This window comes from Primulina huaijiensis, chromosome 2 (genome assembly GCF_012295235.1).
Source record: "Primulina huaijiensis isolate GDHJ02 chromosome 2, ASM1229523v2, whole genome shotgun sequence".
In the NCBI taxonomy this organism is placed as follows: domain Eukaryota; kingdom Viridiplantae; phylum Streptophyta; class Magnoliopsida; order Lamiales; family Gesneriaceae; genus Primulina; species Primulina huaijiensis.
The window spans coordinates 25,486,226-25,499,784 of record NC_133307.1 but is presented as its reverse complement, the minus strand read 5'-3'; the positions used below and the strand labels follow the sequence as shown (position 1 = coordinate 25,499,784).

General features: G+C 32.4%; 2 protein-coding genes and 1 long non-coding RNA gene across 3 annotated transcripts; all 3 read right to left on the bottom strand.

Annotated features, from left to right (window-relative positions):
- Window positions 1-572: 572 nt before the first annotated feature.
- Window positions 573-1,916, bottom strand: LOC140970965 (ethylene-responsive transcription factor 1B-like). Its single transcript, XM_073432986.1, has one exon. It carries the CDS (start codon window positions 1,254-1,256, stop codon window positions 705-707), a length of 552 nt encoding a protein of 183 aa, XP_073289087.1. The 5' UTR covers window positions 1,257-1,916; the 3' UTR covers window positions 573-704.
- A 1,781-nt stretch (window positions 1,917-3,697) lies between these two features.
- LOC140970966 (uncharacterized) lies at window positions 3,698-4,415 on the bottom strand. Its single transcript, XR_012174231.1, has 2 exons — window positions 4,338-4,415; window positions 3,698-4,127 (listed from the first exon to the last, which is right to left on the bottom strand). It is a non-coding gene; the product is annotated as an uncharacterized lncRNA (long non-coding RNA).
- Window positions 4,416-6,243: 1,828 nt separating this feature from the next.
- Window positions 6,244-8,352, bottom strand: LOC140970964 (uncharacterized oxidoreductase At4g09670-like). Its single transcript, XM_073432985.1, has 2 exons — window positions 7,773-8,352; window positions 6,244-7,050 (listed from the first exon to the last, which is right to left on the bottom strand). Exons 1-2 carry the CDS (start codon window positions 8,238-8,240, stop codon window positions 6,433-6,435), a joined length of 1,086 nt encoding a protein of 361 aa, XP_073289086.1. The 5' UTR covers window positions 8,241-8,352; the 3' UTR covers window positions 6,244-6,432.
- Window positions 8,353-13,559: the final 5,207 nt, after the last annotated feature.

Sequence of the window (13,559 nt, the reverse complement as noted above, 5' to 3'; positions counted from 1 at the left end):
AATCATTTTTAAGTACTTGTTGAGATAATCACATGAAAGGCAACTAGAACTTAATTAAGAGCGATCATAATACTTATTCAACAAAGTAAGAAGCACACACAAAATAAGAAAAGAGTAAAAAGGAATTTCATATTTATTATAAACCAAAGAAAAATATCAGTTAGTACAATTGGAAAGAGTAGCAAAATCATGATGTGTCTGTAAACTATAAATTTCAAGCTACCCAAAGGAGAATCGGGAGCTACACAAACAGGTAAAGGAACAATCACTTCGCTCAAACCAAATTACATACACACACACACACACACACACACACACTAAAAATCTTAACTTTCTTTTATTTTTTTCCTTAAAAGATAAATAATTTGCCGTATAACTATATAAATTGCCCTATCGCCTAAATTTGCCAATGAATCAGACCATCAGTGTATAATTTGTTTGATTAGGGTTCAACCAAGAAATAGCTGTGAAATCAGAAAACAAAGAAAGAAATTAATCAAATCCCACAGAGACAAAGTCACATATACTTCTGAGTTCCTAAACTATCCTGGTATTTGTAGAACATGTGATAATTATCAAAACAACAAATAATTTCAGTATCACATTTAATTCCCTTTTCAAATATCGTCCTCTCAACTGCACGAGCCACATTACTCTACTATATAATAAGAAGAACAACAGAGAAACAATCAATCTTGTGTATTTCACTTACTAGTAGTACTTGAACTCTCGGATAAAAGCTCATCCAACAAGTCAGATCCCAAGTCTTCTAGAATCACCATTTCCTCTTCAGTTATAACTTTCTTTTTACCACCCCTTTGTGTTTTCGTCGTCGCGCTTAGTACTTTGTGTGATTCCTTCAAGGTTTTAGCTGGTGATGAGCCCTCTTTGCAACTGTAATTCATTTTCTCAAGTGATTCCATTACTTGTTCTAAAGGGAAGTTGAGAGGAACCGTAGATCCGCGCATGGCGTACGCGGCTTGATCGTAAGCCAATGCGGCTTCCTCTGCTGTATTGAAAGTCCCGAGCCAAACCCTAGCTCCATTCCTGGTGGAATCCCGAATCTCTGCTGCGTACTTCCCCCACGGCCGTTTTCGAACACCGATATATCGTTTTTCACTTTTGGATGCTGATTTGTCAGCTGTGTCTGATCGGGAAGGTCCAGGTCCTTCTTCCGATGAAAAAGAAGGGTTGAAAATACTGAAGGACTCAATGTTGTTACAATTATCTTCTTGTCTGAAGGGCGAAGAATCCATTTTTTGGCCCAAAAAGATAGAGACATAGGTGTGGAATGGTGGGGGAAGACAGGAGAGTGATAAAAAGGGTTAAAATTTGTGGGATAAAGAATCCAAGATTCTAGTAAACAACTATTATTGGTTGGCTTCTTTGCAAAAATTGTATTTTTTTTAAGGCACAAATCTTCCACTATATCTTATGGTGGAACAACAAAAATACATTCTTATTTAGCGTGTGTATATGTATATATATATATCATAATATTATGTCATTTTCATATAATTAATATATTATTTTTTATCTAAAAAATCCAAACAATTGTGTACAGCACCATAAATGGCATTGTCCTTGAATAATTATCATATTTATTATTTGAAAGAGTGAACTTCCAAGTGGTTTGTTATTTTTTTATTAAAGTTTTTATTGATGTTTATAAAATTTCGTTGTCAACAATAGAAAATTCATTCTATTAGAATCAAAGTTTGGAACGAAAACTGATACAAATTTATTATTTAAGGCTTTTTACATCTGCGCTTTGTATGATCAAGAATCGCCACAGTTGATGTTTCATTTGAGAAGAATGACGACAGTGACCGCCACAATTATTATTATTAATAATTTTAAAAAAGTGCAACTAAGGCTACGAATAAATTTCAAGTCACCACCCACTGTTTTTGAGAAGTCGTCCCACGACAAAAACTTATGTGAGACAGTCTCACATGTCATATTTTATGAGACGAATCTTTTATTTGGGTCATCCATAAAAAATTATTACTTTTTATGTTAAGATTATTACTTTTTATTGTGATATCGATAGATTTGACCCGTCTCACAGATAAAGATTCGTGAGACCGTCTCACAAGAGACATACTTTATATTTATATATATATATAGAGAAAGACACACACACAATGTTCTTCTTTCATTATTTTCTTTTTATAGGACAAGAAATATGCTGGATTCATACTATTTTCATGGGCAGAAATAAATTTATGAGTCCAAGATTGGCTAAAATCTTTCAACTCAAATTTCCCATTTAATTTTGTTTCATAGAGTGTTAAAATCAAGAACTTTTGAAATTTTTATTTGAATACGCCAAATTTAGAAACTAATCATGAGATATTTTTATATCATAATATTTTAAAGGGGAAAAAAAGTAATTTGACTTTTTATGACCAACTCTAACCGTTAATTAAATTTGGTGCATGCTCAACATTTTTCATTTTAAGTTAAATAGATTAAGGCATATCGATTTTTTTTAAGTTTTAGTTAGTGTGCGAATTCATACGAGGAGCTCTCACGCGTACTCTTAAATGAGCTTTATATTAGTATATATAACAAAGATTAAGACATTGAAAAACACGTATTAAATAAATAATTGAAAAAACAAAGTTTAAAACAAATTTCTTATGTTAACGTTATTTATTTAAATAATTACTACAAAATTTAGTTAATAAAAATATATTAATAAAAGAAGGGTATTAAATATTAAAATTGGGTTATATATTTAAAAGAACCGAAAAAAATTGACATGTAATAATTAACCATTAATCCAAACGTCACCCTGAGGATATAAAGTTAGGACCTTGACCCCGTCTTGTCTTCTTCCGTCGGCGGATGCCACCCTACCTTCTTTATTAGGAACGGGGCCCAGTTTAGTAAAATNTAGCTAGGGTTTTAGTCAAATTTTTGAATTGGAAATTTAAAACGAAGAAATTGTGTATAAATCGATAAATTTTTTGGACAATTTAATTTAATTTGGATATCAGGATTCATTTGTTGAAGTCAAAACAATTTCAATGCACAAAACGTCGAATTTGAATATATTAGATTAGTATTTTAGTTTTAATATTAGAACGGTAAACATAGAAAACGGTTTGACCGAAATTATTAAATTATATATACATAAAGTTTTCTAAAGACTTGCCGATGTTTCCGAATTTTTACAGACTAGAATTGTATGATCGAGTTCACAAAAATGTTAATATTGTTGCACAGTTTTGTTAGGGTTATACAATTAAATTAAATAAGTCATTATTTAGAAACATTTTGGCTTGTAAAGCTCTAGCTAGCTACGGAGCTCATAAAAATTTTGGATTCGAACTCGAACTCATATATGTATTTTACTAATTAGTCATTTATGTGCTTAAATCTTAAAATGAAATAACAGCATTCAGCGACCGTAATAAGATAAAATTAATTTAATCAACTTCTTATTAGTAATGAAAAGACAAAGATAAATAAATATCTTCATTGATTGTATATAATTTTATACTCTTTTATTAACAAATGTCTGTGAATTAATAAAATTCGTATTGTGAAAATACATTAAAATATTGCTAAAATAATTTTGGCAATAATTTAATTTAAAATGCTTCTTTAAAAGAGTGTGTGTGTCTGTGTGTGTGAATTTAATTATATGTTAGCGTTATAAGGTTGTTCTACCTTAATAAAAAAAAAATTTTCCTCTTCGTCAAATGAGTGTTGATCAATTATTTATCAATTACTTTATACGAACGACAACGATAGCATTTTCTGAAAAAATATTATTTTTTATTTAAAATTTTGAAATTTTTTATATACGTGTAACAGACAACTGGTACATACTGTAATCCACCGAGTGTAACACACCCGACGGGGCAACAACCTTGGACCCCATGTGGATCATCTCACCTGGACAACATATAGTCAAAGGTGAGATGACTAGCTATTATGCTTGCCCTCAGTTCGAATCCATCTGAGTTGGATTGAGGCATTGATTATGCTTCAAGGAAATTAAGAAAAAATGTTGCCATTTCTCGAACAAGAAATAAGTTTGTCACGCGTTACCTCTGGGATTCTGATATAGTTGAGGCGAGCAGCATCTTATAATATATATCCCTCGAAGCCACCTGCTCAAATAAAGATGGTTCAGTTCAAGCAAAAACACGAGTTATGGTTATAACAGCTCGAGACGGATTTGAAAATTCGATGTCATGTGGATTGGGCAAAACATTTATAAATCATCGAAAATATTTTACCGAGTAACGACAGATGAATGAAGGCATATATATTTTGAAAAAAAAAAAAAGAAGAAGAAGAAGAAATTGAAGGTTCTTGACCTGTCAATGTATATATGAGGAATGGATAACATTTATGATATAATATGTATGCCAATAGCCTTTGACACTTATTTTTTTTTTTATTGAATTGTAATGGTGGCGTGTGCTATGATTTATTTATAACGAGATGTGGATATCGAGAAAGCTTTTCAATTTGTCTTCTTCCGTCGGCGGATGTTTAGTGCCCACTGCCCACATTTCGGAGTACCTTACGTCTGAAAGAATGGTGTAAAATTCATTTTTTTTATGTGTATTTTGTACCACATGACAAATTTTAATATACCCATTTTTTTTTTCATACTTTAAAACTCAAAACTGAACCCAGAAAATAATAGAATCACTATGCTTTAAAATTAAAATGTCCGTCGTTGCAAGGTATAATTAGAGCTTGTATGACAGTTGGGAATAATTAGTTAGTTGGTCAATAGTTAACTATGACATATAGGACTTCAATTTTTGTAACCTATCATTTGCTCTATAAGCCTCTAAACAATGAGGAAGAGTGAGTCGTCTTTTGTTTTTTAGTTATAGACAAATTTGTTATAATTGAATATCAAACGTAGGAATGTCATAATGTTTTTAGGCAAAAATTTGTGTGAGACGATCTCACGGGTCGTATTTGTGAGACGGATTTCTTATTTGGGTCATACATGAAAAAGTATTACTTTTTATGCTAAGAATATTACTTTTTATTGTGAATATGGGTAAAGTTGGTCCGTCTCACAAATTAAGATCCGTGAGACGGTCTCACATGAGACTCACTCATGTTTTTTTATAAGTCATCGACAATCTATCTATAATACGGTATTCAAAATGGAGTATGCCGATGCATAGTCCAAAAACGCCCCTATATAGCTAGATAGTAGATATGGCAACACAATGTACACATGCCATAAAACATTATGATACTATAGTACATATGTCACGGGTTTGATATATAATTTGTCCAACTTGAGTTCATTTTATGTTATATCAGAAGTGTTATTCTCAATTCGTTTTTATACAAAATGTTTATATTATAGTTTGAATTCAAAATTAAAAAAAAAATATGAAGCTCGTCAAATAATCATATAAACACATCAAGAGTAACAATCTGTATCAAGAAAGAAGGCCGGTGATGAGAAGGTACCTATCATGTGCTCGTGGTCACGAAAGTTTAACTCATTTTTCTGAAACATAAACACGAAGGTAATAATAAATTAATCCGCCGACAGTAAAAGACAAAGGCCGAAGTCAAAACCCGTGCGTTTGACAGCTTTATTTTCTTGACAACAATGTCAAATTAAATTAAAGGATCCCACAAAACAAATATCATATTTGAGACAAGATATTGATTTTCTTGTTCCCTATATTTTCGAGCAATGCTTGATTATTTGGGGTTGTAGCTAGCTAGCCTTACGAAATGATCTCTCTATTTGCAGTTTTTCTTCCCCCACGATTCGACCAAAATTCGCAGATATGGCAAAATTTTTCAATATTTGGACCAAAATTTCATATCGAGGATACATATTAAGAAAATAAATTCTTGATTATATTAGAATTATGCATACTTTTTATTACTTATATACATATATATTTATCGAAATCGAGATTTCTTAAACTTACGGGTTACGACCATTATCATAACATCAAAATGGCCACAAGATGGCCACGTACGTTTTTGGTCTGCGACGAGGCTACGAAGTTTCAAAGGAAAATCTGAGAATTGCTTTTTTTAAGTTACACACACTTTCGAAATTTAGTTGTGTAGACTATCATCGAACAAGACATTCCATAGTTTCAGGGAAATTCGCAGATGGAACTCCCAAATTCAGCTCTTATTGTAACTGATAGACCTATAAGTTTTAATCAATTGAAATAATAGAAATCTATTTTTAATCCAAAAAAAAAGATAAAAGAAATCAAATTCCAATAATGCGACCTATAAATTTATCCAAGAGATTGATGATAATATTTTCACAAGAAAAGACTTGCATTTCATCCCTCTTTAGTCTGTAATATATGCATGGTTCACTCTTGGTTCACCAGTAATAGCAATAGCAGCGTCAGCTAGTTAACCCAGTGTAATCCAATTACACAATAGTTCAAACAAGTCTTACATGTAAACAGGTTCAAAACCATTATCTATTGATTTCCTCACAGCATCCAACACAAGCTGAGTGACTCTACTGGTGCGAGACCAGCGGCTGTCAGGTGAAGATCCTTGCTCTTTTACGTCCTTGATGAGTCTCGAAAGTTCTTGAATCATCATACTCTCTTGTGGTAACCGAGTATCCACTCGAATTTCTTGAGGTTTTTTGTTCCACCCTATATGCAAATCCAAGAATCTTGCCCCAGTTGTGAAGCTGAATGCTGCAGAATTTTCTCCATATGGAATGATGAAGTCTTCAACCCAAAGTGTCCCATTGGAGCCACACACCATCAAGTCCATGGTTTCGTGAGAGATGAAGGAGCAGAAGAATGTAGCAACAGTTTGCTCCTCGTCCCAATGGAGAGATGCACCGCATGATAGGATGACACAAGCCGAGTTCCTGGTGATGGTCGGTAGAGCAGTAACTGTTGTTGGTAGTTTTTGGTCCATTGCCCATAATATGGCGCCGATGCAGTACCAACCAGTGTCTCCCAGGGCACCAAGGGCATCTAGGTCCTGTTTTACTCTGATGTTATTTTCAAGAAACTGGGGCGTTCCACAAAATGACGATGAACTGTGGATCTTGATGCCATAGAAAGAAAAGCTTGTTAGATCATCTTACGAATATAAGTTATAAGCGGAGGAAATTAAAATAAAGATACCCCAAGAAACAAAGGCATCTTACTCTAACAAAAGTTATATGCAATCCACAAAGATCTGCATCTAAACTCGTGTATAATTAATTATTATACCGAAGAATCCTTCTATCACTAGCATCATAAAACTGACAGTTTCACATGCAATGACACAACTTTGTTCAGACTAATGAATAAGTAAACTAAAGCATCTCCCCTGTAAAGTTATGAATCATCCTCAGCATAATTTGGTCACCCACCGCCAGCAGCAAACGAGGAGCCTAAGCTGGTTATTGAACCAAAAGTTAATCACCAATAATTCTCCAGGAACTAACAAAAATATATCACGAAATGTACAGCAACGCATAATGAGCAGTCCATTCAAAACCATGAACTATATTTTTTCCTATTTTGATTTATATGAAGATTGAATGTAAAATAGGAAGCGACAAACTAAATTTCATTCTCTGTCGACCGATACTCGTAGATTGCAAGTTGATTGTCAAGCAATATCAATTGGTTGATGACAGAAAATTCATCATCTGCAATTGAATTATGGTACTCGGTGATTTATTAACCTGTGGATTTCATATCGGCTAAAGTACAATTGAACATCACAAGAAACCGTCTTTTGGGTTATTTTGAGGTTTGGATCCCATTTACACTTACAGATCTAACAAGCCCGAAAAGTTCTGGATTTGAGATCAAATCCTTCATTTTCTGAGTCCTAGGGTGATGATACCACATGCTAGCATCCATAAACTGTACCCCATTAGCCTCGCAAGCTTCAAGTATTTCATCAAGCTCCTTAACGTCAATAGCGGTGGGTTTCTCAAGCAGCAAATGCTTACGCTTCTGAGCAGATATGACTGCCCATTTCAGGTGCAGGCTGGTGGGCAGTGGCATGTAAACAGCATCCACAAATGGGTCGTCCAACAACTCTGTGTAATCACCGTAAATCTTAACATCACCCGGTAAACTGTTCTGAACGGCGAATTCCTTAGCTTTTTCTAATGAACGACTCGCAACTGCATATAGGGTGGAGTTGGGAGATAATTGTATTGCTCGAGACACTTTTTTGGCAATCTCCGCGCATCCCATGATCCCGAATCGAACTGGGCTTTCATCTTTGGCCATCTGCTGTTTCTTGCGTTGTTCTGTTGTTGATAGCCTCGTCCTCTTTTCGGTTTTTGAGCGTTTCTACAAATGGAGCGGCGACGAGTACCCGATTCATAAGAAAGCCAAGCGTAGAAGATTATCTTATCTTATTGCTTTGCCACATAAATTTATAAAAATAAAGTAAATTTTTTTAAATTTACTGTTATTTTCTTTTTAAAAATATTAACAGATAATATCATATGGAACAACTATAATAAATAAAAAACATATGGGAAATATTTGTTTCAAATTTAAAACTATTCATATCTAAATAAATTTTTACCTTATGTATTAAAAAAAACTAACTCTTAAATAATCCAATAAAAATAAATAAAATTAAGAAAACTGATTATTTTCATTTTAAAACCGTAATTACATAAAAATTTAGATTAGATATTTTAGTTGCAATTAAGTTTATTAATTATTTTAAAATTTTAATTATTCCAAAAAATACGCCTTCTCATAATTTTTAGTTTTTTTAATAATACTTTTTAAATGGGTTATTTGCATTCCCTTTCTTTATACTTTATACATTCCACACTTAACTCCTCATCAAATGTAAAATTTAAAAAATATTATGAAAGGTGAGTGTCGAGGTAAATGGAAATTACCCTATTTTAATATAGAAATGAAACCAAATTGAAGAGCATTTTCTGTTAAATTCGACGCCCAGGTAAATGTAAGGATGGCGCCAGCTTGGGCCTTATTAATGAGCCGCCCCATGAATTCCATTATTGGGCTAATTACATTTCAAAACCACAAGAATAATTGGGCCGTACAGGCTAGCCCAAACAATGTCCTCTTCTGTATTCCACATTGCATCACATTTATCAAACACTTGATAGTATTATATGTTGTGTGTGTGTGTGTGTGTGTGTGTGTGTATAATTTGGAAAAATTATAAAATATGTGACGAATATACAATCGACACCAACACAAAATATATGAAAGACACTTAAAAAATTCAACATCTACTTAAATTACCCCGTTTTGCGAAATTTTCCAAACATTGTTACAATGTAAATAGTATTATATATGAAGTGACCATGTGAGCCCAATTTGAATGCCATTTAATCTTTGCAATTTGAATTTTGGATCCACATCACACACAACAAATTAAAACATACAAGTTAGATCAATAAATAGAGGCAAACATTCTGTTCCCCGTATAATTTCCATCGTTTTGTTTTCTTTTCTTTAGTACTTTTATTCTCATTTTTTTTAAAAAAAAAATGAAAGAAAAGAAATTTTATTTTAATTAATTAATAATGAAAATGTGGGGATATTTTTAATAAATTAAAAATAGTGGGGTTGAACTAGTGGCAGTGACATTACTTAGAGCACAATGGCGCGCTTTAAATGCGGGGTAGACAATACGGTCAGCGACTTTCGTGAAGGACAATATCAGTCTCTACTCAACCCCAGATGTGGACCCCAACCCCCAAAATAAAATTAATTTCAAATTTTAAAATTTACTAACCTGTTGTAGTCGATTAAATGTTTGTGTTTATTCTAAAAACATATATTTAGACTTTATATAGATTATCAAAAGAATCATAAAAAAATAATACTAAATATGAATATTTAAGACAATATGAGAAAAAAAATTAGGCAAGATACGTGCAAATGAATGACAATAAATACATATATATATATTAAATGTATGTATGGGTATGGATATGGGTATGGGTAGGGGGAAGGCAAGGCAATCCCTATCTTTGAATTGATTCAGCCTACCTAGGGCAGTGGGAGAGACAATAAATACAAAGTGCAAAGAAACCACAATTCTATTCTCTCATAATCATACTGTCATCATGCCCTTCTGATTGATTGCTCTCTCACACACACAATATGGTCAAAATTCATCCTAGCTGTAAATGCCATATAACCTGATCACTAAATATATATATATATAGATTCAACAAAAGTTATCACTCTTTCAAATTTTTTTCAAAAGTAAACTTTTTTAGACTTTTAATATTAAAAAATCCAATACATTAATAAATGAATTGATAGATATGTTAAGATCACAATATCTCACATATATGTATATATATATATATGTATATATATATATATATATAGTCTTTATTTTGGAGGGGGGAATAAAAATACGAGAGGTCCCAAAAGGGTGTGTCATTTTTTGTACTAGCTAGCTAGGGGAAAAGGGGTACAGTGAAAAAGGTAATTACTATTTTCTCTTTGTTCAAAGTCGCATTCAGTACTGGTGGTCATGACTTCTTTTTTTTTTATATTAATAATAATATAATATTATTACACCTCAATCATAAAGCAATCGATTACAAAATCATTCACCACTCACATAAATAAATCTTTTCTGTTTTCTGAGATCTGTGTACTGTAATATTTATTACTCACTTTTCGAGGAAATGGGGCCGTCTATATAAATAAGTTGCTAGGGTTTGAGACAAACTCTGCCCCACTTCTCCTTCTCTCTTGTCAACTTCACGCCTTTGTTCCGAGTGTCGACGCATTTATTATTATTTATTGTTATTATGAGATGTTATTATTATTATTAAAGTTGGGAGAGTAATTAAAATATACAATAATTCGATAACGATAAATATTTGAATTTAAACTTTTTATCATGTATATTGATATGCTTATTTATTTCCATTATCTATACATTTAATTAGACATAACTGTTTTTTCTTTTCAGAAATTATGATATATTTTATGTACTCCACCAACTCAAACACATGTCGAAGACATGACACTTATACTCTTTGATACACAGTGAGTATGGATGGGATAATTGGAGTCGTTTTAAAGAATAAATAAGATATTAAATTTATTCTCAATATATATAAATTCCTGTCGTATCCAGTTTGTTTGNATAAAATAAGTTTGAGGGGAGGGGGGTCGATGAATGAAATTCGGTCGTCAAAAGGGATATTGAATGAAATACAGAAGCGAGCCTTTGTTCCTTTCTTTTAATTCCTTTCATTTGGCCCTACGCTGTCATATGGTGTTACCGCTCCACCCCTCCATCTCTGACAACACATACTAATTTCTTTTTCGTTATGATAAATTTATCAACATTAAACATGTTAGAAATTTATTCCTAGCTTAAAATTTCACGCTGAAAATTAATATATTGTGTCATCCCGCTACCTAGCAGTAACTCCTTTTTACTTAATATTCTATTGATCCAAATCGGGTGGGCCAAAATATTGGTACAAAATTAAATAATAAGACTGATCCATTGATATATATATTGCATGAGAAAGGGGACATGCACAAAAGAAATTCCTACATGCAAGGATAGCGATGGGACATTAAGTCATTAAAATCTCTTTACATAAAGTGGGGATTACCTTTGCTTTCACCTTTATTCATATTCTAAGCATTCTTCTTAGACTCAACGAATGTCCCATTGTATCAAGACGAGTAACGTGCTTATGTCATCACTCACATTTATTCTAGAAAACTTCTCAGAGTGTCACACATCTCAAAATTGCTCCAAGTTAAGCACGCTTAATTTTGGAGTTCTTATGTGATGAACTCCCGAAAAGAATATGCATTTTCTTGATACGAGTAGTACTTATCAAATAAAATTAAATATTTTAAGCACTTATCAACTGCATAATATTATATATGAACAATTTTAGATTCTCTTTCTTTCCAGTGTGAGATCGGTTCATTTATATTACCTTCGCTTAGAAGCCTGCCAGGAGCCGCTCATTGTTCGTATAATCTTCGGCCCCGGGCCTCACACGCCCACGAGCTTTCACTTGGTTTGTACCCGAATCACACCTTATAAGTACATGTCGGCTCTAATACTAATTGTAACGTTCCAGATTGGACGACTGTCCCCAGAGTACCAAGACATGTCTTTCCAGTCTGCTTATATTCTCACACACACGCACCCTAGGAAACTTCTCATGGTGTCACCCATCCTAGAGTTACTCAAAGTCAAGTACGTTTAACTTTGAAGTTCTTATGTGATGAGCTCACGAGAAGAAGAAGCACATTTTTTATATGAGCAGTACATATCAAATTTTTTAAGCAATCCTCAACTGTACAGTCACATACCTGAATAGTTTTGGAATCTATCAGGTGTGAGATCGGTTCATTCATTTTTCCTTCGCCTAGAAGCCTGTCAGGAGCAGCTCAAAAAAATTTAAAATAATAATTTGATTGCTACAATTCTTTGGGTTATCAAAGTTTCATGATATAAATTAAATTAACATATATGATAAATAGATTTTAAGATAATAGTTATTTATACTAGTAACCGAAGCTCATACATTAATTAACAATAATAAAAAAAGGATAGAAATTATTATTCCCGGTCCATACTCTTAGGAATTTTTTCTGCTCTTTCGTAAAAACATATAATAAAAAATTGAGGAATATAACGAAGCATACTGACTTTCCAAAAAGTCATAGCTTGGATTTGCGAATCAAGAAAGGAGATTTTACTCTTTACATTTTCATGCATGTAATATGCTCGTTGGAGATAAATTAATTAAATGATGATTAGCTAGGGAAACATCCTGTGCTACAAATGTACTAATTAATACATAAATAAGTGAAAACTTGATTTGAATTAAATCGTATTTAATGAAAAAATTGATTCAGAGTTCAATCCGTGTTTTGAATGTTTCATTTCTCCAATGAAATTGAACTGACTAAATATCTCTTTTTCGGTTTAAGTTGATAAAAAAAAAAGGAACTTAGAAACCATATCGAGCTCGAGCTAAACGACTCACGAATCGGTTCAAGTTACTTTACACGTACAAAAATCATCAAGATAGAGCAAGAATGAGACTTGATAACATAACAAATTAATTTTCACGATCCGGTCTTGTCAAATTTTGGCCAAATATGGAAGAGGGCAAAATATTATGTAATTTGAGGATAGGATTAAGAGTCAAAACAGGGCAGAATCACCGGAGACTTTCGATCCCCAATGTATTCTTTTAGCTTTAATTAATGTATATTGGAACTTGTTTTCTTACTACTAATAAACACCGTAAGGCATTTTTTCTGTAATATATTTTTAAAAAATTTTTCAATTGAAATTTAAAAGTTTTTTCTATGCAAAAACAATAAACACGGCTTGTTGAATTTCGAGCCATCTTTCTTTATCAAACAAATTTCCTTTGTTATCTTGTGACTATATGAATTCTCCATATAACTTGTGTATTCTGTTATGTAATTTAGGTGGAGAAAAATAACATTGATTAATCCAAGTGCCCGTAATTAGGCAAAGGTATGGACCAAAATTGATCTTGCTCTCTAGGTTATTGTCATTTTATTATTAATTTTATT